Source organism: Heterocephalus glaber, unplaced genomic scaffold, assembly GCF_053883595.1.
Source record: "Heterocephalus glaber isolate CG9 unplaced genomic scaffold, H.glaber_assembly_v1.0 deba00001606, whole genome shotgun sequence".
Taxonomy (NCBI): Eukaryota; Metazoa; Chordata; class Mammalia; order Rodentia; family Bathyergidae; genus Heterocephalus; species Heterocephalus glaber.
Window position 1 is genome coordinate 17539621 of NW_028258377.1, and position 26658 is coordinate 17566278.

Genomic DNA, 26658 nt, shown 5'->3' on the forward strand with positions numbered 1-26658 from the left:
TGGGTGACTATTATAAAATAATCCTATAAATTAAGTGTCCTGTATTAAATCTATTTCCCTTGAAAACCCTGACTACAATACCATCCTTCAGCTAAGATTTGGACCTCCCTGAAATTTTGGACCTCCCTGGAATGAGGGTGATCATGGCCCACTGTATGGTGAAGTTTGCTGATATGCTATAGCTGCTAAGCAGGAAAAAAAATTGACTACTGCCTGCCTCAAAAGCAGAAGGTCCTGAGTTCAATCCCAGGTACAAAAAAAAAAAAAAAAAAAAAATTGACTACCGAGGAACCAATGAACTCACTAAACCTGCCAGCCACTATTTGTGTGTGTGTGTGTGTGTGTGTGTGTGTGTGTGTGTGTGTGTGTGAGAGAGAGAGAGAGAGAGAGAGAGAGAGGGAGAGAACACACATATGCATGCCTGTGAGAGGGACAGTTTTGCAAACGATTTCCTCCTATGTGCCACAAAAGCAAGAAGGCAAAGAAAGTACACTGGAGCCAGGACCAGAACTCCCTTCATTCTTCTGTGTTCCTAGTGGTTTCTACTGAAGTAAATCAGTGCCAGCTGGCAGAGGAGAACTAGTCACAGGGTCCTGCTTCAGTGTCTCAAAGCATAGCAAAGAGGAGTGGATTTGGAGCCAAGGAGGTGTAAACTGATTACAGGCACACTGCTGTTACATGCTGCTACAGAAAAATTAATTAGTTGATTCTGGAGTGCCATCTTAGACTCCCTGGGCTATTGCCTTATACACATGGTATACACACTGTTCTGCTTTTGTACAATCTAAATAATTCTGCAACATATCAGGACCTCAGGGTCTTGGTTAAGGGATCATGGATCAGTACAGTACTACTTTGTTAGCATACGTTGCAAATCTTGGTGTATAGATTCTGAAACTCTGGGGGGGGGTGGAATATGCCTCAAGGTCTTCTGTTTTTGACAATGACCAAATCTGATGACCATCTGGTATCAAGTTTGAAGCAATAAGATACCTGAGCGTCTAAGTTCTTGTTTAAGAAGTGGCTAGAGTGAGGAGACAGATAAGCCTTGGCTCAGTTTGCATAAGGCTTCTATCAAAATACGACTTTTTTTTTTTTGTTTTTTTTTTGCTGTCCTGGAGGTTGAATCCAGGACCTCATGCATGCTAGGCAAGCTACCACTGAGCTATATTCCTGCCCTACCCCCATTTTGGTTGTTTGAGACAATGTCTCACTAAGTTGCTCAGGATGCCCTTAAACTCCTGCCTCAGCCTCCGAGTAGCTGGAACCATCAACATTTACCAGAGCTTGCTTTAAATATGATTTGTTAATACCACTGAGCTTCTGGTGTTTCATTCAATTAGTCCTTTTTTCTCTTAAGAGGGATATGATTTTAATAAAAGGACAGAAACCTTTAGTGAATCTCCACCACAGTTCCAATGACAGGGGCTGCAAACTAAAATACCTATCTGGGTTGGGCATGAAATCTAGAGGAGTAGTATGCAGATTGCTAGGGTTTGAATGTCTCCACCAAAACTTACATTACAATTGAATCACCACTACAGCTGCTAAGAGGTGGGACCAGGTGGCACTGTTAAGAGGTGACTGGGTAAACTATGTTACGCGCATGTACAAAAAAGAGGTGTTTGGGTCTTGAGGACTCTGCCCCGAGGCATGGATCAATCTGTAAGTGGATTAATGGATTAGTGAGGTTACTGAGGGCAGGGCGTGACTTTGTTATGAAAGGGAGCTCTCTCTGGCTTGCTATTTCTCAACAAATGGCACCCACTTTCATTCATGATCCAGCAGGAAGGCCCTCACCAGATTCCAAGCAGATGATGACACCATTCTCTTAGACTTCCGGACCCATGAGCTAGATAAACCTCTTTTCTTTATACATTACCCAGGTTCATGGAGTCTATTACGGCAACAACAAATAGACTAAGACACATATATGAGACAATTGGGAGTAATGGCTCCATGAAAAATCATACAGTACCTACTTCATATAAAGAAGATAGTTGCAGCTGGCTGTTGTGGGCATCACTTGGGAGACTAAAGCAGGAGAGTTGCAAGTTAGATGTCATGTGTTACAACTTAGTGAGACCCTGTATCAAAGTAAAATAAAAACAGTGGGGTGTAGTTCAGTGGTAGAGCACTTCCCTAACTTGTATGTGGCCCTGGGTTCAACCCCTAGTACTATAGGAGGGAAAAAAAAGTAGTTACTCTTTAATTCTGCATATTGCTACCATACAGATCTAATAGTCAGACATTCCAATTTTTCAAAAGAAGCTGGAAATGCACATTTTAAAATGTGAAACTGTGCTAGGTGTGGTGGGGCACGCCTGTAATCCCAGCACTTGGGAGGCTGAGGCAGGAGGACTGCCATGAGTTTGAGACCAGCCTGGGCTACACAGTGAGTTCAAGGCCAGCCTGAACTACATAACTAGACCCTCTTTCAAATAAACCAAAAAAAGGTGAAATTATTAAATTTTAAAACAATAAAAAAGATGGCACAAGATAAACATATACATGGAAGGGATCATATTCAGCTTGTGACTCCTACTTGTGTCCTATGTGCATTGCCCTGTGGTTAAGTGCTGGGCCTTTGCAGTCTTGGACCTTAACAAACCATGCCTCTCTGTATTTACAGCCTTGTATAGAAACTTGCCACACTATGGACTTGGCTACATGACTTGATTTGGCTAATGGGGCAATAGCAAGGGTGCTACAATCAAAGGCTTGACAAGCACTTGTTCACTGAGCCTTGTCCTCTTTCAAACTACTATGCAGAGGCTTGAATGATAAGAAGCCTTGTGGAAAAGGCCCTGGAGGATGAGAAATCATTTTGAATGAGTTCCCAGCTGATTGCAGCCCCACATTTTACCTCAGATCACACGATGTGGGCCCAGCTGAGCCACCCACACAATTGTAAAAAATAATAAACCATTGTTATTTTAAGCTGCTAAGTCTAAGGGAGCTTTGCTATGTTGCAATAGGTAACTGAAACAAAGGTCATTTATCCTAACCTTGTTTTACTACTAAGGTTCAGATAGGGGAAAGAGTCTAGTGAAATTCAGACAGCAAGTTAGTCATAATAACTTTCCAGTTCTGGGTTTTTTCTTCCTATTGCATTTCTTCCAATTTTCTTGGTGAAAAGCACCTCACAAGGACTATGAAACTTCAGAGTATCTTCAGGGAACTTATACCGTGTCCTGAATGTGTACAAATTGCTGTAATAACTTGGCCTTGAAAATGGAAAAGATTTCTAGGTCATCCAGTCACTTCACTTTACAGGTTCAGAGAATGCAAAAACACTTTAGAAAGAGAGCAGCCTCTGACATCTGGAAGCTGGCCTGGTAAAAATCAGCCAGGCCTTAAAGTCACTAGACAAAAGCTTGGCCCTTAGAGCTAGGCCTCGTGTTCTCCTGTAGAACAGAAACAATTTCACAGAACATCGACATCAGATAAGGCCATTCTATGACCATAATGGATCAAGACAAAAACAAGACCGCTTTATAATCATGTCTGAACTCACATAAAACATGAATACTGTCCTAACCACAAAAAATGAAAAAGTACTCTAATCGGGCAAATACCAGGGACTGCTGCTTCTTTACCAAATATAGCATTAGCCTCAATGTAGTATTCCTTTCCTTCAGATAAGATTTGAGATGTCCAATCATAGAATTGTCTGCACTTCGTGACATCATCTCCAGAGAAATATCTGTGCTTCCTTAAATCTCCCAAATCAGCTAACATATTTTTCCCCCCAGTACAGGGCATTGAACTCAGGGTCGTCACACTGAGCTACATTCCCAGGTCCTTTCCCTCCTTTACTTTTTGAGACAGTCATTAAATGGCTCAGGCTGCGGTGGAACTTGCAATCCTTCTGCCTCAGCCTTCCAGAGTGCTGGCATTACAGGCGCGCACCGCCATACTCGGCTTCACCTAACAACTCTTAACAAGATGCGCCACAATTCCTCATGGTGCGTATTTGCCCTCATTGTAACCAGTAATAAATTCAGCTTGTTCAACTACTAGTGTATTGCTGATGGTGGATTTTAATTAGCGGGAACTGACTTGCTGAAATTCAGAATTGGAGGCAGAGTTCACTAGAAGGAGTCTCCAGTCGGGTTCCTTCTTAGCACTGTTATTCTTCCGGTTAATGTGCCCTCCTCCCCCACTAGAATTAAGCTCCATTAGAACAGGGGCCTCATCTGATTTTCATTGCTTAGTCAGTACCCAGTAGTGGCTGGATACTTAAAAAAACATTTTTTTTCTGAGCGAATGAGTGAAGGGGTTCAATCTACACAGGTTCCTTTTCATCTCTCAGCTCCTTCCAGTTAGTGTGGCATACACACAGCTCTGTATGTATCCGTACACTGCCTCTTTCCCAACAAAATCTCCGAATCCCTTTCTCCTGGCATGCTCAACCTCTTAGACTCTCCTCCCTTGGCCAGGCTTCTCTCGCTCGGCGGCCCTCTCTCATACTCAAATCCCAGGATTCTACCTTCCTAACGCACCTAGAACCCACCGGTCTACACCATCTGCCCCTACCACAAGAAACACTAGAGGAAAGCCCGGCCGCTACCTAGGCGTAGAATGGGAACTGCAGACACCGACAGCGCATGTGCGGAAATCGGTCGCATATGCAAGATCTCAGACAAGTGAGGAGTCGCCTTCTAGTTTCCGTCCCGGTTTAGGCAGCCATGGGCTGTCAGGAAGTCAGGAGAAACTAGCCGGAAAAAGAATCAGAGCGCAAGGCCTTCTGGGACCTGTAGTCAAGGTGCTTCCGAGGCCTTATCCCGGCCAAGTCCTTAATTCTTTAGGTCTGCACTCGCAGCATTTACAGTCCAGCGCTCCATTCAGCTCAGAATTCAGTCTCGGATTACCTATAGAGAATGGTCCCGGATTCGCTTTGTGTTCCCACAACGCTCCGCGGGACTCGCAGCGCCTGCTGGGAGTTGTAGTCTTTGCTCTGCGTACTGCGTTCGCCGAGGGGGAGGGCGGAGCTGCCGGCGGCCCGGGCGGGCTGGCAGCTAGAGTGGGTGCTAGAGCCGCCTCCGCCTCCTCCACTGCCGCCTCCTCCGCCCGGGCCGTTCGCTGCTGCGTGAGGAGAGCGAGGCGGGGCCGCCGGGGCCGCCATGGAGCCCGACTCAGTGATTGAGGACAAGACCATCGAGCTCATGGTGAGTGCGGCCCGCTGGACAGTCCGTTCTTCCGTCCGTCTGGCCCCGGCCGGGCCTGCCCACCCCAGCGTCCGGAGCGAGGCCAGCCCCAGCCCTTCCTGGCCGCCTGGGCCGAGGCTCGTGCCCCCCCGCCTGCCTTTGCCTTGGGCCCGGCGCGGTTCCTCCTGATCTCTCGAGATCTCAGGCCGGCCCCAGCCTGGCCCCCTCCATGCCCCTCGGATCGCCCTCTCCCCTTCCCATCTCCGGGCCCATTCCTCGGACGACCCTCGATCGGTTGTGCTGCAGCTTTAGGTCACCCTTACTCTAGCATCTCATCCTCCTTCTTTTAGGAGCACCCCCCCCCCCGCCCCGTATTTTTCCGGCCCAGGCCCGCACCGCGCTTCCAAGCTCCACTCAGGCCAAGTGAGGTAGATAGTGGTGGGAGGGCGTACGGAGATCGGCTAGGGCTGCTTGCGCCTCTGCTTTCTAGGAGGGGTTTCAGCACCTTCTCCCCAACCTATGGCCGTGTGGATGCCGAGATAGGCCCTACAGGGCTCCGGTTTAGGGGAGCTCTCGGTTTTGAAGCTGTGACGGATAAGCAGTCTCTTTCTCGGGCCCTGTGGTGTCAGGCTTCTGGACAAAGGGGTTCCTACCCGGCGGTGAGGGATGTTTGCATTAGCAAGGCCCCAGGTATTCTGGATTCCATTCCCCAGGAAAGGGAAACCATAACTTTACGTTTTCCAGAGCTGCTTTGAGAAATGGGGGAGAAGGAGAAAGTCGTCCTCATCACTGCCACCAGTTCTTTATTTAAAAAAAAAAAAAAAGGAAAAAAAATGAGGGACCGCCCCCCCCCCCCCCCCGTCTGATTTTCCGTAGAAACCAATAGCAGCCAGGCTAGCACCCCTGGGCCACGGACACCTCCGATACCTTTCCTCCTTAAAACTTGCAGCCAGGAGGAATTTTTAGAAACAGGACTGAGTCTGTGAGAGAGTGGCTAGTACAAGTGAAGAATTTGCTAATTGGTGGATGATTTGGTGGAAGAAATAAAATATGGTAGGTATTACCTGTCAATTTGAACATAGGGAAATCAGACTGGGCTCTGGAGAGTTGGGAGGAAGTCTTTGCCTCAGCAAATGGACATTCACAGTTTTCTTCCTGTGGAAACCTTGACAGTTTCTTTGTATCTCCGCTAACACAGTAACAACTTTACTCCAGAGTTGAAAGGAAAGGTGAAAGAATTTACTTAACCCAGCGGAATGTTTTCCTAGCCAGATTTTCTCCAGTGTGAAAATGTTTATTGAGTCAGTGATTCCACTGGGTAGGGTTGGTGACATCAGAACCACTTCCCCCATTTAACACTATAAATAATAAATGGTGACACTGAAAGTCTGTTGGATAGCTGCATGGTTTCTGTGGACGATGGTATCTGGGGAGTTGAGAGGCATAAATACTGAGGTAGCTTAGTATTTGCTGTCTTTTGTATAATTCACAGAACTGGACTTCTGTAGTGTTCTTGAAAACGGGTTGGGGGTGGTCTGGTGTACTTTCTGATTTTTGTTTGCCTGTGAGTGCTTGTGTGGTTGTTTTCATTTATTAATTTTTTTTTTCTTTTCAGCATTTGTCAAACTGGTCAAGAATTTGATATTCTGCAATTTTTGTAGTGATTATTTTGGCAATACATCTTTTTTTGGTAATATATCTTAATTGGAATGTTGTATAATATTACATGTTCTTAAAGATGTAAAATACCTGTCCTTAAAACGGAGTATTTCTGGTTTAAAAGTTGTAACCTGGTATCTCTGAAATAGGCTGTTCTACACTTCTTCCATTTCCATTCATTTAAAAAGAATAACTAAAATGTATTTCAAATAAATTAGTAGAAATACAGTGTAACTTAAGCCAGTGCCTATGAATGTATGATTAAAAATCTTTGACCTAAATTTACTGGCTTTCTGTACTGGTAATTTAAAAAGTTGTGATTTTAGGGGTGGGGTGCAGCTCAGTGGTAGAGCACATGCTTAGTTTAGCATGGGTGAGGCCCTGAGCTCAATCCTCAATACCACCAAAAAAAAAAAAAGTTTTGATTTTATATGATAGTACTTGTCTCTGGTCTGAAAAGAGATTTTAATTATTTAAGGGCATTATACACTGGGCTTTAAGCAAAGATTCTTAGAAAATTTAAAAAAGAATTTTGTAGTTATAAATTTTAAAACAACTTTTCATTTAAGGATTTTGATATTCCCTGAAATGGATAGCAGTTAAGACTCTTAGACAACTCCTTTCATAAACACATACAGTGTATGTTTATTTAGTACGGTAGGTTAGGACAGGTGCTTAACCGCTGACAGAGTAAATCCAGGATCAAATGCTGGAATGATAATACCCTAAAATCTGATTGCTTGTGGCTTTCTGTATTCACTGACATCTAAATCACGCTTTCCAAAAGTAGGTAAAAATATTTTTAATATTGGTTTCACAATAACATGATTGAAGCAAAGGAAGGGGTAAAGTTGATGGTTATCTTGAAAGCCTACAGCGTGAAATATTTTAGATTTTTATGAGTCAGCTTCAACTCAAGTATTTGTAATTGTTCTCCCTGTACTAGTTTGGTACTTAATGGTTAACAGGATTATTTTCATGTGATATTCCAGAGTGTACTGTATTAAAAAAGGAAATAGACTGCTTAGTCATCTCCATTTCTTAATATTTATCCCTCTTTCTTTGATTTTTCTTTTGAGAAGGTTTTTTTTTTTTTTTTTTCCCTCAGTCCTGGTTTAGAGTCTCTCAAATGCTGGGCAAGTGATTTAGTTTTGTTCTGTACCTCCTGCCATATCTTGCACTTTTGATTGGTAGGAAGTAAAGCTAGTTACAGTTGAGACTGGGGAAGTATAGCTTAATAATAGAGGGTGTGACTTACATGCCTGAGGCCCTGGGTTTAATCCCCAGTACCACAAACAAACATACAAAATGAAGAAACAAACAACCTGGAGAATAATTAAATCTCCAAAATTACCCACCCCTGTGACTTTTATTCTTGTGAGGCAGGCGGGAAACCACTGAGCTAAATCCCCAGCCCTGTGACTTTTATTCTTACTTGAGGCCTGGGTCCACAAAAGTATGTCTCCCCCCTGACCTGTATAGGATTCAAACTATGAGCTCTTTTCTTTTTCAGTACCAAAGATTGAAGCCAGGGGCTTGTGCATGCTAGACCAGTGCTCTGGCACTGAGCTATATTCCCAGCTGTTTTATTTTTTGAGACAGGGTCTTGCTAAATTGCCCAGGCTCACCTTTGAACTTGTGATCCTCTTACCTCTGTCTGGAGAGCATCTGGGATTCCAGGTGTGTGCCACCATTTCAGGTCAAAATTATAAACTTGATTGTGACAACTGGGTTTACAATTATGACGAGAGAATAATTTAGCCACTACATGACTTTCATGGCCATATATTGGCTCAGTACTATACCTACCTTGTGGGCCTGTTTTTCAAACTTTTTACTTTGGTAATACCAGCTTTATTATGAATGAGGTAGAAGACTAGTAATTTATTTTGGAAATATACAGAAATTATCAGGCTATATGTAGTTCAGAATGCAAACTCTGCATTATAGATCACATATTTATTAATTCTTGAGTTAGAAATTTGAGTTTATGTTCAGTCATTCATCACTAGCCTCATCACAAAAAATTTTGATTGGAAGGGAGAGATGGTTAGTCCATTTTGAAAGGTAGCGGAACTTGATTTTAAAAGTTTAGGAAGAGGGTTGGGGATTTAGCTCAGTGGTTTCCCCACCTGCTGTGCAAGCGCAAGGACTGGAGTTCGATCCCCGGTACCAAAAAAAAAAAAAAAAAGTTTAGGAAGAGTAATCCTGCCTCATCTAGAGGTGTGAGCAAATCTCTTCCCCCTTTACACATGGATAGTTTATACTCTGTTATGAACTATTGAATAATTCTTTGCTAAGTGATCTTGAGCAAGTCATTTCCTTTCTGTCTTATGTGGCTATATTACTTGTTAAATGAAGTAATATAGGTAAAAATACATTAGTCTTTATTAGGAAGGTGTGCTATAAATGCTATTTTTTAGAGCTATTGAAGTATAGGCAGGCCATAAGGCCAAAGAGATGAAAGAAGCTGATAAAGTATTGTAAAGTTCTCTCTCTCTTTTTTTTTTTTTGTACCGGGGATGGAACTTAGGACCTTGCGCCTGCAGGGTAGGTGCGGTGCCATGGAGCTAAATCCCGGGCCCTGCTCTCTTCTTTTTTGATAATTTTTTTCTTCCTTGTTACTGACTTTCTAAGTGGTGAAATGGGAATGTGTGGTGACTCCATTAAGAAGGTGGATTTTTGGGCCGGGGATTTAGCTCAGTGGTTCCACCGCCTGCCTTGCAAGCACAAGGACCCAAGTTCGATCCCCAGTACCAAAAAAAAAACAAAGAAGTTGGATTTTTGCTACCATAACTCATACACCTTCAGTGGTGTGCTAATTGTAGGTGCTTCTTTTTTTTTTTTTTTTGGTATTGGGGATTGAACTCAGAACTTTGCGCTTGTGAGGCAGGCAGCAGAACCACTGAGCTAAATCCCCAGACTACCAAGTGTAGATTAAAGAGATACAGGTTGCAGTAGGGCCTACATAAATAAACCGAATTTCCATTTCTAAACCTCTGCCCAAAGAGGCTGTGGCTCACATATGTCAATCTTTGCCTGAGATTTTGGAGTAGGTTAGATTTTCTTTCAGAGTTGACAAGGATAGACATGTTCCTGCATGTGTGTCTCAGCACTCTTAGCCCCTTACTGCTGTAGTCTGTATTCTGCAGACAGAGAGATAGCCCAAGGAAATTATGAAGGCATTGCATAAATTCACAGAACAGCACATATCCTGCTGAGTAGGGCTGTTTGGGCCTATAAATTCTAGAAACATATTTTTTGCTTTGGGGCCTCTCCGGGTTCCTGAGTTCCACCTTGTGTTATTTCCAGTTTCTGAGAAAGAAAGCATTTCTGAAAATCCTAGTGATTATACTTCTAGTATTCTGTCTGCCTTTTCCTCCCACTTTTCTAGAATTACTTTTTTTTTTTTTTGGTACCAGGGATTGAACTCGGTCCTTGGGCTTGCGCAGCAGGCTGAGCTAAATCCCCAGCCCTAGAATTACTTCTTTGATTGAGCCACACTGCTCACCCTTTCCTTTGTTAGCACTGATATGACCTGCTAAGGCTGATTATTGAAGGCTACTGATATTTACTGAAAGGACTTAATGGTTTGCTCCCTAGCCAAATTGGCTTAGGTGACATCTCAGCAATCTTCTTTTCTGCTTATACTAATAATGTTCTGTCAGCTCACAAAAACAATAGATACTACTTCTTTTGATGTTAGTTTATACTATGGTGGCAGATACTGTCTAGTTTTATATCTATAGCACTGCCTGCGTGATAATCATTGTTAAGTGAATGAATTCTGGCACTTTGAGGTACTTCATATATTTTGCGCTTTTATTGTAGTTGCCTAATTGTGTCCCCTGTGAAATGATGAACTCAAGGAAAGAGGTGGGACCTTACTTATCTTCCTCTGACACACAGCTCTTTCTTATACACAGTACATTCTTGTAGGTGTTCAGTAAATGTTAAATTGACTTCCCTAGGTAATTGTGTTCAAACATTATTGCCTTCTGGTTTTATCTTAACTATCTTTTTTTTTTTTGTACCTGGGATCAAACTCAGGACCTTGTGGATGCGAGGCCGGCAGTGGCACCACTGAGCTAAATCCCCGGCCCTATCTTAACTCTCTTTCTGGAAAACTTCATCTAATAATTCTCAAAATAATGTTCATAACTTTAATGAGACTTATATCCTCTGAGTATTGTAGAAACTAGTAGTTGTGTCTAAACTCCCTTTCCAGAGGTTGTATCTAAATTATCTTTACTCCTTCACAATGCACAGCAATGAGTGCTCAATAAATACTCATTGATTAAATTTAATGTTACCCCACCCACGCTGTGAAACCTAAGAATCCTTTTGATAACCTTAAGACAAAGATGGAGATGAATATAGCAGAATGCCTGGTGAGGGTGGTGTGTTTCACATAGGGACATCCATAGACATTTTAAGCATTATTTACAGACTTAGACACATACAGATTGATTTGCATGCATCCCAGACTGGCTTTTAGCAAAGTATTGGGGAACTCAAGTTCTTTTTATATCTGTTGTTGTGAATTTGCCAAACAGTTGATAAGCTCTAAGCAGAGTTGTTTGTCTTCGAAAAGCATGATTTAGGTAGCAGAAAGGGCACAGCCTGCCCTTGATTGGAACACCTGAGTTTGTATCCCAATTCTGGCACTGTGTGACCTTAAAGGAAACCTTTTGTGGTGTAATTTAACTATGTATAAAAAGAAGAAAACAGTGGTTCTGCTGCCTGCCTCGCAAGCGCAAGGATCTGAGTTGGATCCCTGGTACCAAAAAAAAAAAAAAGAAAACTAAATATTGCTCTGAGTTGTTAGGATTATAAAAGAGATGTATGTGAAAGAACTTTTCAGAGCGTTGCTTTTCAGCAAGTGCTGGCCTTATTAACTTTACCAAGTACTATAGAGACCATATTTTATAAAGCAAAATCAAGGCATAATGTGGAAAAAGTCTAAATTTTTTCCCTTTAGTTGTGCATGGATTTATTTGTTAAGCTTTACAGAGGCCTACCATTCAGTTGCTTTTAGCCCCATTGAACCATCTTTAAGGGGAAATGATTAAATCATATAGTGTCAGTACTGGTGGCTTGGAAAATCTGGGAGGCACTCTTAGTTACAGTCACTAAGAACTACCACTGTGGCCTGATGAGAGGTGTGCTAAAACAGAGAACCCACTCACCCGTTTTAGATATATTAGTAGAAAGAGACTAGTGATTAGTTTATTGGAACATTGAGCATTCTGATTTAATGTCCAGTTTAGGTTGGACTGGGAGGTTATGATTTTGGAGTTCTTATTCTTAGCAAAGAGGGTGATTTTGGCCTTTAACAGAACAAGCAAGGTTTTCTTCTGGGTTGCATTGTTGTTCAATGAAGTAAGTTGACAGTAGGGGGGAAAAACCTGTTGGTCAGGAAAGAGCTTATTATCCTTTAAGTTTCTACTTGATCACAATTGCTTAACAGGAAGTTTGTCTTTGTAGGCAAATGAGAGACAGACCAGGAAGACCTGACAATCCAGTAGGGTATCTCTAACTTTAATCTTACTATTTTGATGAATCTCAAAGATGGTAGAGTTCTGTGATGTCAGCAGGCAGCATTTTTAGGAAATTCCCTCATGGTTAGTCCACAGTGAAGATCCTCACTGGACGGAGAGTACTGAACTAGAAACATGGGGATATTAACATGGAAAATGACTGCTCACAGACTTTCCTTTTTTCAAATGTGCAAGTATAAGAATAATGAATGTAGGAAACCGTTCTCTTGTAGAAAGCCTCTCTGAGTCCCAGAAGAAAAAGAAAAATCAAGTGAGAGCTCCACTATTGAGAAAAAGGAACTTGAGTACTTTATAATTTTGATTTTTTTTTTTTTTTCGGTGCTGGAGTTTGAACCTAAGGAGTGCTGAGCTATTATCTCCAGCCCTTTAAAAATTTTATTTTGAGGTAGGGTCTTCTTAAATTGAGCAGGCTGGCCTTGAATTTAAGATCCTCCTGCCTTAGCCTTTCTAGTAGCTGGGATCACAGGCATGTGCCTCTGTGCCTAGCTTAATTTTAATTTTTTTTAACAGTTAAATCGAGAACTTTTTTTAAAAAACCAGTTTTGAGAACTAATCATAAAGTATTCATTAACTCTCTGAAATTACTACTTGAGGCTGGGAGTGGTGTGCATGCCTGTAATCCCAGCACTTGAGGACACCGAGGCAGGAGAATGCTTTGAGTTCAAGGCCATAGTGGGTTTACATAGTGGGCTACATAAGACCAGCCTGAACTGCATAGTGAGGCCTTGTCTCATTAAAAAAGGAAACAGAAAAAAAAATCTGTGCTTTGAAGTTATTACCTGAAAGAGAAAAAAGAGACAGAGAACATGAAGAACTCAGTTCTGACACTTCTAGTCTGGCATCTGTTAATCTTTGTATCTCTAGCATAAGGCTTGCCACCAGTTAGGCATTGAAGAAATATTTTTTTGAAGGAGGGAAAAAATTAACTCACTAGTACAGGGAAAGGCTTGAGTATTCAAAATGTTCAGAAATGAGTCTGTTAAATTATTGTAGTTGTGTTTTGGTGTCACTTGTTCTGTATTTTGGACATAACAGTAAATTATATTTTGAAAAGCTTAGTATGTTGTTTTACCCATTAGCTACTAACCATCATCAAAATTGGATTCCCTGGTTGTTCTTGACTCGAGTAGTATCACTTACTGGGAAAACTTTTTACTCATTTTTTTTTCCCCTGGGGGTTTACTTACATGATCTCTTTTAAGTTGTAAGTTGTAAGTGTTAAGATACTTTCATCTAATTTTTATGGTGAGGTTAATCATAGACTGGTGTTCCAGTCAGTTCAGTTGCTTTGCCTACTGTGTGAAAAATCAGAGTATCCTTGCTCATTGCCTGTGGACTAATAGCAAATCATAGAAAATCATAGAATTTAAAAAATTTTTGGATTCTTTGTCACAGATACTAGATACTGATTTTGATGTTAAATACAAGGACTGCTTACGCACTATTATAATGTATTTGTTTTAACATTAATACTATGGGCTTTAGAACTGTCTGGCTCTTTGATAATGAAGTGCTTTTTAGCAGGAAAATCTAGGGAGTTTACCTTTTCATGGCTGGTGGACTTGGGCTCAGCTAGGCTGAAGTTTTTATTCTACATTTTTATAGTTCTCTGTTTCCATGTTTATTAACTTAGGGCCTTTGAGAGTAAAGCTTAGTTTCTTCTGTCCCAGGAATCATGCCTTTTCAGACCCTTGGACTTGGGAGACAGCAGTCCTCTGTGAAAAGGGTGTGGGCTTTGTCACATAGTGGACATGGTACTCTGGGCAAGTTATTTCTTTTTGCTCTTTTTTTTTGAGAATTAAAATGTAAGTAATTAATATAAAAGGCTGGCCCATTAGTAACCCTTCAGTAAAGGTAGGTATTATTATAATCACTGTCCTATGGGAGCATTTTGGCAGTAGTGTGGCAATCAAGGAAATAGCAAATTTGTGTGCAAGTAAGTTCTGTCTTTTAAGTTTTTATCTGGGTCATCCTGTTGAATGCCTTTTCTCTCTCCCTTACAGTGTTTTAGAATTCCAATCTAATGGAAAAGTTGGTATGATAAAAAAGAATGTTGATGTAAGATGGCTGTGGTTAATGAATGTTTAAAGGTGTCACCTAGTAAATTGTTTATTAGTGTTCTTTATTATCTTCTCTAGTTTCCCTGATGACTGATCATTGTAGGGTATTAGCCTTTATTGAATCAGAAGTTCACTCTTAAATTGTCATGTGTTTTAAAATGTCCTGTATACCAGTTGAGGGGTGAGGATTTGGGTAATATGTGTAAATTTGATGTTTTCTATGTAGCACAACAAAAGATTTCTTTGTTAGATCCCTAAATAAATGTCTTTCTTGGGAGATATTTGAACCCGCTCGTACCATTTATTTTGGCTGACAAACTATTTTTGTAACGATGCAGGAGCTGTCTTAGAAAGTGAGTAAGGGTGTTCATTGTAGATGAGTAGTCTGGAACAGTTTATATGGATGATAGGGTAAGTTTTAAGGTGCTGTCTTTTGGAAGTTGCCTGCTATTTATCACGAGTAAATATTAATATTAGGGATGTTTCATTATTTGCCACGTAGAATTTTGAATGCTTCTCTCAGCACAGGCAGAGAATACTGCTAAAGACCTTTCATGCCAAATAGCTGACTTAGGGGTTGTAACTTTTTTCTGTGCCTCAGATCCACCATTCCATTGACCCTTCCATTGCTTGGTGGCTGTCCTTTGGCGCTGGTGCCATGGTAGGTGTATGGATTGCTTTCTGTCTTTCAACAGTTACCGAAGTGCATGTTTGGGATTTTATTGAAGAAAGCTGGATACAGTAAACGGAAAGAATCTTGGAAGATGCTTGACTGCTGTCTTTTCTCAGACTAGTCTGAAAGGGAAAAGCCCCATTCATTCTGGATTGGTGGATCTGAAGTACAAAATATTTTCCAGGTAAGCGATTACCCTGTATTGTTTTGTTTTGTGAAACTCACCTCACTGAAAGAAACTTGAAAAAAATTTTAATTTTTTTTCTATGACTAGGGGAAGGGATGACTATTAGATAAGTGTCCTTAGTATTATGTTTGGATGTGGGTCAGTGATGGTGTATGTGGCAGAATTGCTAGTAAAAACTTGGTTTCAATGTAAGAAGTGCAATGATAGGCCTAATTTTTAACCGTAATCTTAATAGAGAATACAGTAAGTAGGGAAACTTTTTGAGGAGTTGATAGCTTGTAAAGTATGGAAGACAAATGGTCTTTTTTTTTTTTGTACCGGGGATTGAACTCGGGACCTTGTGCTTGTGAGGCAGGTGTGGTGCCGGTACCACTGAGCTAAATCCCCAGCCTGGTCATTTTTAGGTATTATCTCACATGATTTATAATTAATACTTGGTCAAAATATTTTTGGTAGTCACAATGTAAAGTAGTGGTATTTTATCCTTAGGACTCTAGGAAGGTTTACTAACTATAGCAACTGTATTGAGAACATCTGCTGAGGCACTGTCTTAAGCACTTTACATGTATTTCTTGTTTAATTGACATGATGTTTACTTGCATTTTTTGTGTTTTTGAAATAAGGTCTCACTGTGTAGTTCAGGCTGGTCTTGAACACACAGTGATCCTCCTGACTCAGCCTCCCAAATGCTGGGATTATAGGTGTGCACTACCACACCCAACTGCTTGCATTTTGTAGGTAGTGAAATGAAGCTCATAAGTATTAAGTAAGGCCAAGTTGCTCAGGGTCATAGAGCTAATAAGTGGCAGGGCCAAGCTTTAAGTTTAGGTCTTTGTGTCCCCCAGATGTGGGCTCTTTTATTTTACTACATTTGCTGAAGTTTTTTTGTTGTTGTTATTTTGTTTTTGAGATGGACCTTGAATGCATTATGTAGCTAAGGCTGGCCTCAAACTGGCAGCAATCCTGCTACTCAGGCTACCAAGTTTAGGGATTACAGGCATGCACCATCGCACCCAGCTGAAGTTTGTATTTTAATATCTGGATTTTCAGTTTGATTTTCTTTCTCTCTCTCTCTCTCTCTCTCTCTTTTCTTTTTGGACAGGGTCTCACTGTGTAGGTTCAAAATTGTTATGTAGCCCAGAATGGCCTCATGCTAATGATCTTCCCATTTTATCCTCTGAGGGCTAGGATTATAGGTGTGTGCCACTACTCCTGGCTCAGTTTGATTTTTTTTTCCCTTAAATTCTTTTATTGGTACATTTTAGGTATACAATATATTTACATTTATCATTGGGTGCTTGTACCTGTACGTGATGTATCTAAGTTCTTATTTTTTCCCCATTACCTGTGCGCCCTTCCCTATTTACATAGATTTTGTTTCCATTTTTTTTCTTTTCTCATAATTTTTCCTTTCCCTTCTTTCCCCTTCCCCACCTACCACCCCTGCAACTTTGGACCTTTTCCTATTTCACATTATCAATTATTCGTTTTAATCATTTTAATCCTTATTTACACTTTCAGTTTCTCACACTAGAGAAACTATTCGGTATTTACACGTGTGTCCTATTTATTTCACTTAAGAGTATGGCCTCAATATACATCCATTTAGCTATAAATGTCTCTAGTTTCTCATTCTTTATGGCCGAGTAGTACTCCATTTAATAAAAAACCACATCTTTATCCAGTTTCCAGTTGATGGGCACTTAGGCTATTTCCAAGTTTTAGCTACTACAAACTGTGCCGCTATAAACATGGGTGCATATATATTGATGTGGTATGATTCTTTTAATTCTTTTGGGAAGATACCCACCAGGGGAATAGCTAGGTCAAATGGGACCTCCAGCCCTAGTTCTTTGAGGTATCTCCATGCTGATTTCCACCGTGGTTGTACCAGTCTGCACTCCCACCAACAATGGAGAAGGGTTCCTTTCTCCCCACAACCCCACCAGCATTTGTTATTTTTTGATTTTTTTTATATTAAATGTTTCTTTATTTCCAAGAAATAAATTCAATTTTCTTTTTTTTTTCTTTTTTTGATTTCTTGATAGCAGCCATGCTTTCTGGGGTGAGGTGGAATCTCAGTGTTGTTTTCATCTGCATCTCAAATGACCAGTGATGTTGAACATTTTTTCATTTATTTATTTGCTGCTTTTACTTTGTCTGAGAAATGTCTGCTCATTTCAGATGCCCATTTTTGAATTGGGTCTTTGAATTTGGGGGATCTGATTTTTTCAGTTCTTTATATATTCTAGATAGTAGACCTTTGTCTGAAGTACAGCTGGTAAAATTTTTTTCCACATTGTAGGTTGTCTCTTAGCTCTGTTGGTGGTTTCTGTTGCAGTGCAGAAGCTTTTTAATAAGATGAGATGCCAGTTGTTGATTCTTTGTGCTAGTTCCCATGCTATTGAGGTTTTGTTCATAAAGTCTTTTCCTATGCCAATGTCTTCAAGAGTTCTACCTAACTTATCTTCCATCAAGTTTAGTGTTTCTGTCTTAATATTTAGATCTTTAATCCACTTTGATCTTAGTTTAGTGCATGGTGATAGGTATGGGTCTAGTCTAATCTTTGGCAGGTTGAAATCCAGTTTTTCCAACACCATTTATTAAATAGGCTATCTTTCCTCCAATGAGGGTGGTTGGCTCCTTTGTCAAAGATGAGGTGGCCCAGTATGTATGGAGTTGTTTCTGCATCTTCTAATCTATTCCACTGATCCTTGGGTCTGTTTCTTTGCCAGTACCATGCTGTTTTTATCACAGTAGCTTTGTAATATAGTTTCAAGTTGGGGATTGTGATACCTCCAGCCATGTCTCTGTTGCCTAGAATTGCTTTTGCTATTCTGGGTGTCTTCTGGTTCCAAGTGAATTTTTGGATTGTTTTCTCTAGTTCTGTGAAGTATATTGTTGGAATTTCAATCAGCGTTGCATTAAATCTATATAGTAGTTTTGGAAGTATGGTCATTTTCACTGTATTGGTTCTTCCTACCCAGGAAGAAGGCATGTCTTTCCATTTTCTTATATCCTCCTTGATCTCCTTTTTCAGAGTGCTGTAGTTTTTAGTGTAGAGGTCTTTTGGTTCCTTTGTTAGGTTGATTCCTAGATATTTCATTTTTTTGGATGCTATTGTAAAAGAAATTGTTTCCCGAATTTCTCTCTCAGTGAGTCTACTATTTGTGTATAAGAAGGCTATTGTTTTTTGAGTGTTGATCTTATATTCAGCTACTCTACTGATCAGTTTGATTTTTTTTTTCTTTTTTACTGTGGATTTTCAGTTCAGTAGCACATGGTGGGTCATTGCTTGGCATAGTATTTTAATATTTGGTTCCTCTGCTTGCTTATGGAAAAAATCAGGATCTTCAGTCAGTTCATCAGTGAGCATAAAGGTAATTGAAGAAGTTTAAGGAGGCAATGCATTAAAATATCAAAATGTGCTTTATATACAAAAGTGACATTTGGCTTTGTGAGCTCAAACCTGTAGTTCCCTAGTTCCTCCTTAGCATTTATTGGTCATTTAAATAGTTCATTAGCTCAATATGTGGACTTCTTTTGACCTGTGGTTTGTCAGCTTTACAAGTAAGATATTGTCAGGCAATTGTCTTAAAGTATGGTCTTTTTCGGTATTTAATATTCTTTCCAGATTATTTTATACCATATAATCTTTAAAAATTTTCTTTGTCATAGACTGACAGTCTGACTTTGTGATCCTTGTTTTAGTTTCATTCCTTTGCACTTGCTAATATTTCTCGTAGGTGACATTTTCACACTTGTCATCTGAAGGGCTGTCAGGGATGGTAGTGATGGTGATGGTGGTGATAGTGCTAGTAGAAATTGTAGCAGTTAAGAATTTCTGGGCACATAGTCTGTATGGAGCATGATTCTAGGCACTTTATAAACTCATTTTATCCTTATAGTATCTTGATGAGCTGGGTACCATTAATTCTACTTACTGATGAGGAAATTGAAGAATAAAGTAGGTGGGTAACATGCTGAAAGTCACATTTTGTAGGAGACAAAGATGAGATATCACTCTTGTAGATTGAGGCAGGAAGACTGCAAGTTTGAGCCCAGCCCAGACAATTTAGTGACTTAGTGAGATCCTGTCTTAAAATAAAAACGCCTGGGGATATGGAGATGTAGCTCAGTGCAAAGGCCCTGGGTTTAATCCCCAGTACCACCAAAAAAAAAAAAAAGGTATGAACTGAAGCAGTCTGGCTTCAGAGACTATGAGAATGTGCTTTTAACCTCTGTGCTATTCCAACTAGTTTACAGTGTCATCCAGTAGTAAGTGGAGGAGGAGAAATCCTGAATCCTAGAACTGTATAGTTTTCTGGCTTTAAAGATATCATTGCAAAAGAAAAATTGTTGAGTACATGTTTCTTACCTTTTCTAGAAAACAGTCTAGTTCTAAGGTTTTATCTTAGCCATCCCAAGGATGTTTATCGGACGTCCCAAGAGAACTTGGGAAATTGGTTAATTTGAGTTTATCTTTCAGAATAGTGCTGTGAGACAGTAGTTGCTGTGATGATTGAAATGTTCAAATATCTGCATTGTTAACTGAATTATAAATTTTACTTAAATTTACATTTAAATAACCACACACAGAATTTTAGGTTTTATTGTTTTCCTGGGTCTGGTTTTGCTTTAGCATCCTCGGAAATCTGATCTGATCAGCGTATTCAAAGCAGTTCCTTCTATCATGGTTGGAGCAACAATAATCAGCTTTACGAGACTGATGTGTAAAAGCAGAATTCTAATTTATGAATTTATAATGATATATGTATATATATATATATAAATTTTGGCATGATTATATATTCCTTTTTGATAGATTTGCATGTTTTAAATTTATGTGCTAGCTTATTTATTTATTTATTTGGTACCAGGGATTGAACTTGGGACCTTGCAAGGCAGGTGGTGGAACCACTGAGCTAAATACCCCGCCCATATTTGTTTTTGAGACAAGGTCTCACTCTGTTATTCAGGCTGGCCTTGAACTCAGTATGTAGCCCAGGCTGGCCTCAAACTTGTGGCAGTCCTCCTGCCTCAGCCTCCTGAGTGCTGGGATTACTGTTGAGATGCTATTTTAATTCAGAAGGACCTGAAGACTTAAGTTAAATGATTGCAGCACTCTCTTTAAGTAGGCTTTACTTACCAGGTCAGCCAAGGAAGTGAGATATCTGTCGTGTGGGGCTAAAACCACTTCATTGAATTTATGATAGAGATGGATGGTTTTTCCTTATTGGGAAACGTATTCCTTCATCTTCTCTCCTTGCTTTTGCTGATAAAGCATTTCTTTTTAGACAGGTTAATACTTTTAGCTCTTCTTGTGTTACAAGTATCAGAGGTTCTTTGTTTTCCTTAATGTTCCTTCTGCACTACTATGATCCATTTTGTGTCCCTTTTCAACTCTAAGAAGGCAGTTCAATTTTCTTTCCTTCCCTGTGGCCTCTTTCTACTGAAACACATGTCTTAGCTTATTTGATTTGGTCGTATAGTATGTTGAATGGGAACATATTGAGAACACTGTACCTGATGTTGCATTCTCTTTGCATTACATCCTATTAACTGGAGCTTGTTTTTACTTTATCATTACTTTATGACTTGTTTGTCTGTTCTCAGAGTAGAAAGAGTGACATAACTAAGTTTATATTTTAGAAAGTTAGGTTTGGCGGGTATGTGTAGGAAGGATTGAAGAGACTGAAGGCAGGAAGACTAGTCAGTCTTAAGTGAGCAGTGATGGTGGACTAAAGCATTCATGATGTGGAGAATGGGTAGGGATGAGGGGAACATAAAAAAGATGTGGGTGGTAGGAACTCAGGGATTGGTTTTAGCAGTAGGAGTGAAAAGGAATAATAGCACAACTTTTAAAGATTTTGCCTTGGGTACCTGGATGGATATCTGTTTTCTTCTCTAGGATAGGCGATATTAGAAAAGGAGATTGGGGAGGAGAAAGAATGAGTTCACGTTGGGTTATACAAATTTGACTTCCCTGTGGGTGAGTACTGTTAAGGGGAGAAGTATGTACAGTAGTAGTAATGCTAGTTTAGAGCACATTAGAGAGGGTAGAGTTAGAGAGAAATAATTTTTAGCCTCAGTGGTACCTGATTTTTACTTAGTATATTTACAAGATTACTCAGATATTGATTGGAAGAATCTCTGTGTCAGTGTATAGGAATGCCAACGTAAAGAAATGGGATATAGCTGCAGGTTAGAACCTGAGATCATACATGATGCTCACCAAGAGATGTTATTACTTCTCTCCTTTTCATCCTGGTCTAGGAGTTCTGTTACAGGTAGCTAATACTCATTTCCAGTCAGCAAATTAGTTCATTGCATTTGGGTTGTGACTTTTGTCTCTCACTTTAATTGGTTAATTAATAAAGGCACAATTTTTGGATTCTTTTCTTTTTTTGTGTGGAATTGGGGGTTGAACCCAGCAGTATTCCTAGCCTTTCTTAAATTTTATTTTCAGACTGAATCTTGCTAAGTCACTTAGTTGCCCAAGCTGGCCTTAAACTTGTAGTCCTCCGGCCCCAGTCTTCAGAGTATCTGGGGTTACAGGCCTGTGCTACCATACCTGGTTTGAAATGAGTTTTTAAAAACAGCGTTGTCATTGCACATCTTGTATGCATTTACACAAATTCACTTCTGTGCATCTGGTTATAAAGACAAGAGAAAAAGAACTTAATCAGATATGAAAAATAGAAATATGCCCCTCTTTCAGCTGGTCTCAGTTTCCAAATGCTTTTCTAGCTGTGCAAAAGACACAACTTTACATCACAACCCGAGCTGCCAGCTATTTTTCTACTCGTTAATGAAACAGTGAACTGTTCCAGTGTTGAAGTAAAAATTAGCTGTGTTGAAGTTATTGAGGTGCTGTTTTGGTCTGCAGTGTGACATGTCCATAAGGGATTTTTTTTTTTGTCTGATGCAGAAATTCTTTTTTTTGGTACCGGGGATCGAACTCGGGTCCTTGCGCTTGCGCAGCAGGCGGTGAAACCACTGAGCTAAATCTCCGGCCCAGAAATTTTTTTTTTTATTGGTACATTTTAGATATACATAATGATAACATTCATCGTAAGGAATTTGTACCTGTACATGATATATCTTGCTTCTTCTTTTATTTCCATTTCCCCTCCAATCCCTTCAACTTCTCTTCCCTTACTTATTTACAAAAGCTTTGTTTCCATTCTCTTTTATTTTTCTTGTCCCTTTTTTCCTTTCTCACGCCCCCCCCCCCTTGTTCTCCTTCTCAACTGAACATTTTCTTCCCATTTCCCAGTATCTGTTATACATTTTGGATCTGTAAGGGATATATATTTTTTTGAGACAGGGTCTCTCTGTGTAGCTCAGGCTGACCTTGAACTCCTGATGATTCTCCTATCTCAGCCTCCTGAGTTCTGAGATTATAAGCATGTGCCACCATGCCCGGCCCACAAGGGATTTTTAAGGCAGATTTTTACTATAAATTATTTTCATCTTATGTACTCACTTCAGGCAGTAATAGAGACTGAAGAGTTTATTACTGCTACACTCAATACTTGAAAAATTTTTTGAATAGTTGTCTTACCGGATGTGTGATATTCTGTATTCATTTGAATATTTCCCCATGGTGTCATTTAACTTGTTTCTCTAGCCCTTATATTTCCTATAAACTGGAAGTGTGGTGAGGTACACCCAGGTGAAGCATTCTGACAAGACTTCCTCATAGGTGGCGTGTATCTCACATTGACTCCTATCAGGAGGCACTTACAGGCTCTCCCGTTTGGAGCTGTGCAAAATTTGATTCCTTGCTAAGGTGGCAATAGCCAGATCCCTCCATAATGAATGTAGTTTTCCCTCTGCTGTTAGAGAGGAATGTATGGACCCTGTTCTGAGGACTTGTAAATATCTCTTTCACCCAGTGGTTTCAGCATCCTCATTCTGAAATCCATTATTACAATAGGTGTTAGAAAACTGGTTTTTCTAGTTTTCATTCCTTCCACAGTTACTAGCAAGCATTCACAGGGGATACCCCACTTCTCCAGCTTCCTTCTCTTTATCATCATACTCTCATGAGTTTTTATTTAATCAGCGTTTTGAGTCAATTACTGTGTTTACTAATGCTCTGATCGACCCATATTTGGCTTCTGCTTCTTTTGGACATGATCACATCAGTCTTTGTGTCCATGCTGACTTTTTTGGCACAAGCTGTCCCGGGCTCATCTTGTGTTGTTCCCTGCGCAACAGGGATCAGCCATTTCTCCAAGAAGCTCTGGTTCTTCCTGGTAGGGAGTGGTATTTAGAAACCAAAATGACTTGTGGGTTGTTACTTCTATTTGACCCTTTTGGTAGACAGAGCTAAGAAATACGTGTGAAAAGAATTGTAGGTTCATGTTATTTTTTTTTGGTACCGGGGATCGAACTCATGACCTTGTGCTTGTGAGGCAGGCGCTAGAACCACTGAGCTAAATCCCCAGCCCTTTCATGTTACTTATTTATTTATTTTTGGTACTGGAGATCGAACTCCGGTCCTTGAGCTTGCGCAGCAGGCGGCAAAACCACTGAGCCAAATCCCCGGCCCTTTTCATGTTATTTTTGATTCAAGTTTAGTATTATAGGATTTTTTCCCTTGAGCCTGTTAATTTTGAAAATTAAGGGACCTCTGGGATCATGGCCATCAAATCTTGGTGCACAATGTTAAATAGAAAAATAATTTTATTCACTTATTGAGGATGTACTGTGTTTTAGGTACTCTTTGGTAATATGGGGAATACAGAATAGAATAAGATGCATGTCCTGCTTTCAGTAATTTGTAGTCTTTTATGTAAAAAAAAGTATAGCACAATGTGAAAATTGGAAAGGATCATGAGGACTAGTTATACAGTGTTGTGGGAGTTAGAAAAGGAAATTTCATAAGGGACTTTAAAAAATAAAATTACTCTTTGTGGTCTGGGCAGAAATTAGATGGACATGGATGTACTGGGACTTGGGCCTGGGATTTAGCTCAGTGGTTCTGCCACCTGCCCTGCAAGCTCAAGGACCCGAGTTTGATCCCCTGTACCAAAAAAAAAAAAAAAATTTATGAGGCAACGATTTGGAAAACCATGAATAAAGAAGACCTGAATGAGATGTACTGGGACTGAAGGGGCTGTCAAAACAAAGATAACTAGGTGACAACTTGGGAGGCTGAGGCAGGAGGATTATACACTCGAGCCAGCCTCTTTTTCAACATTTTAAAAAAAAAAAAAAGGTGGGAGATGTAGCTCTGTGGTAGAGCACCACTGGTTTCAAATCCCCAGTACTGAGAATAAGAAAAACAAACAAAAAGATAACCAGGTGACCAGTGGCTGGCAGGCAATGGGGTATATGTTTTCTATCAGGAGGGATGAGTAAGTGGTTCTGTGGGTGGTTGGAGTATAGCCTGAGTAAAGGGACTGAGGCAGATGCATCTGGAAGGGTAGATTATAGCCAAGTCGTAGACTTTATCCGTAGGCGTTAAGTTATATACTGGTAGCTTATGTGTAGATAGAGATCCCCAGACATTTTATCTGGTCTGCACAAATTTTAAAAATTGGGACATTTCATGTCAGAGCACCTATTTCTGCTTTTGTGTGCCATTTTGAGCTAGAGCTTGTACTTTCCTGTTCGCCGCAGTGATTTAAGCTTTTGAGCTTGTGATCCTTGTATGGGCTGAAGGACATGTGAGAGTATGAATATGATTTGAGAGGGAGTTGATATAAAAGTTAAAGAAGAGCTGTGCTTTAGAAAGATCACTCTGGCAGTCAGTTGGGAAGCTGCATTGGAGCAGGCAAAACTAGAGTAGGGAAAGCAGTTAGTATTTGGAATATTCCAGTGAAGAAATGATAGGGAGTAGTAACAGAGGGTATGAAGAGGAGAAAATGAGGCATTTTAGATGTTGAATGTATAGATGTGAGTATAGTATGTATGTATTAGCAAGAATGTAAGTCACACTTTCTTTTTGTGGCACAGGGAATTGAATTCAGGGCCTTCACACTGAGCTGAGCTAAGACCCCAGCCCTTTTTTGTTTTGTGACAGTCTTCCTAAGTTACCCAGGCTGTACCTTTTTTTGGTTTTGTTTTATTTGGTACTGGGGATCAAACTGGGGATTTTGCATTTGCTAGACAGGGGTGGTGTCACTGAGCTAAATCCTTGGACTGACCTGTATTTTTTTTTTTTTTTTTTGAGTCAGGTTCCTATTATAGAGTTTAAGCTAGTCCTGAACTCACTTTGTAGCACAAGCTAGGCTTGTGAACTCATGGTGATCCTCCTGGCTGAGCCTTCCAAGTACTGGGATTACACCATGCTCAGCTTGTCCAGGCTGGTCTTGAATTTGTGATCCTCTGTCAGCCTCCCAGAGTGCTGGGATTATAGGTGTGCACTACCACACCTGGTAAAATCATTTTAAAATGCTAGTCCTAAAAAACAAGAAAAGAAGAAAAAAAATGGAAACAAAGCTTGTGTAAATAAAGAGGGAAAGTGGGGTGGAAGGGAGGCCAGGGAATTGGGAAAAAAGAGGAATCTTGATATACCCTGTACAGGTAACAATTCCCTACGATGAATGTGATCATTATGTATATCTAAATTGTACCAATAAAATTAATTTTTTTAAAAAAGCGCTAGTCCTGGCTGGTAGCATCTGCAAGGCTGTGGATTCAGTCCTCTGCACTGCGAAACAAAACCAAAAATATGGAATCTTGTTTCTGAAAAGTTTTGCATTCATAAATCAGTTTCTAGAAGTTAACCACTTGTTTTATAATATATTGGTTGATTTTGGAAAACAGTAGTAATAGTTCCACGCATTGTCACTGTGTAAAGTTTAGTTTTAGAATATGCAAATAGCATACTTTGACAAAAATATAACTTCATTCTGGCTGTGTTTCTGAAAGTTGTGTATAAAGTATATTATTCTTTTTTAATCACTTATTATGGAGCTAAATTTTCAAACAAAAATATTACCAATACTATATAATTAATTTTCAAGAACTTGCTGTTTATATTTTGTTTTTCTCACAATCTCTGCAAGAAGTTAATCAAAAAGATAGTAAATCCACAAGATCCTGCCCTATATTCTTTTTAAAAATTTATTTATTTATTTATTTATTTTCCTATATTCTTAAAACTATACCACATCAATACCATATACTATTAGTAAGTATTATCTTGCAAATCTTCCTCTGTGGTTTGGGGATGACTTGATATAGTCCCATTATCAGTGCCATTATTCCAGATACTTAGTATCACTTCCAGCCCAGACTCTGAAGGAGACAGATTTGAAGCACAATTTCTGTAACTGACAAAGACTGATTAAAAGAGCAGTTGGATGTATAGTCTTTATTGCATATAACTTACATTTATTAAAGAACACAT

At 39.9% G+C, this 26658-nt stretch overlaps 1 protein-coding gene and 1 long non-coding RNA gene across 13 annotated transcripts in view; one reads left to right on the forward strand and one right to left on the reverse strand.

Annotated features, from left to right (window-relative positions):
• LOC147822953 (uncharacterized) overlaps positions 1 to 4892 on the reverse strand; it is a 33409-nt gene extending 28517 nt beyond the window's left edge. The window contains exon 1 of the long non-coding RNA XR_015444789.1: positions 4574 to 4892. This is a non-coding gene — a long non-coding RNA (uncharacterized LOC147822953). The remainder of the gene's footprint in view (positions 1 to 4573) is intronic.
• A 112-nt stretch (positions 4893 to 5004) lies between these two features.
• The window catches only part of Fbxw11 (F-box and WD repeat domain containing 11), a 135908-nt gene continuing 114254 nt past the window's right edge, over positions 5005 to 26658 (forward strand). For 6 of the 12 annotated variants that reach the window (XM_087194840.1, XM_087194843.1, XM_087194847.1 and 3 more), the window contains exons 1-2: positions 5005 to 5171; positions 15126 to 15287. Coding sequence is in view for 6 of the 12 variants with exons in the window: in XM_087194844.1 (XP_087050970.1) it covers positions 5127 to 5171 (45 nt within the window). In the remaining 6 variants the exon portion in view is untranslated. The remainder of the gene's footprint in view (positions 5172 to 15125; positions 15288 to 26658) is intronic. The other 6 variants (XM_087194838.1, XM_087194839.1, XM_087194842.1 and 3 more) reach the window with 3 other exon arrangements.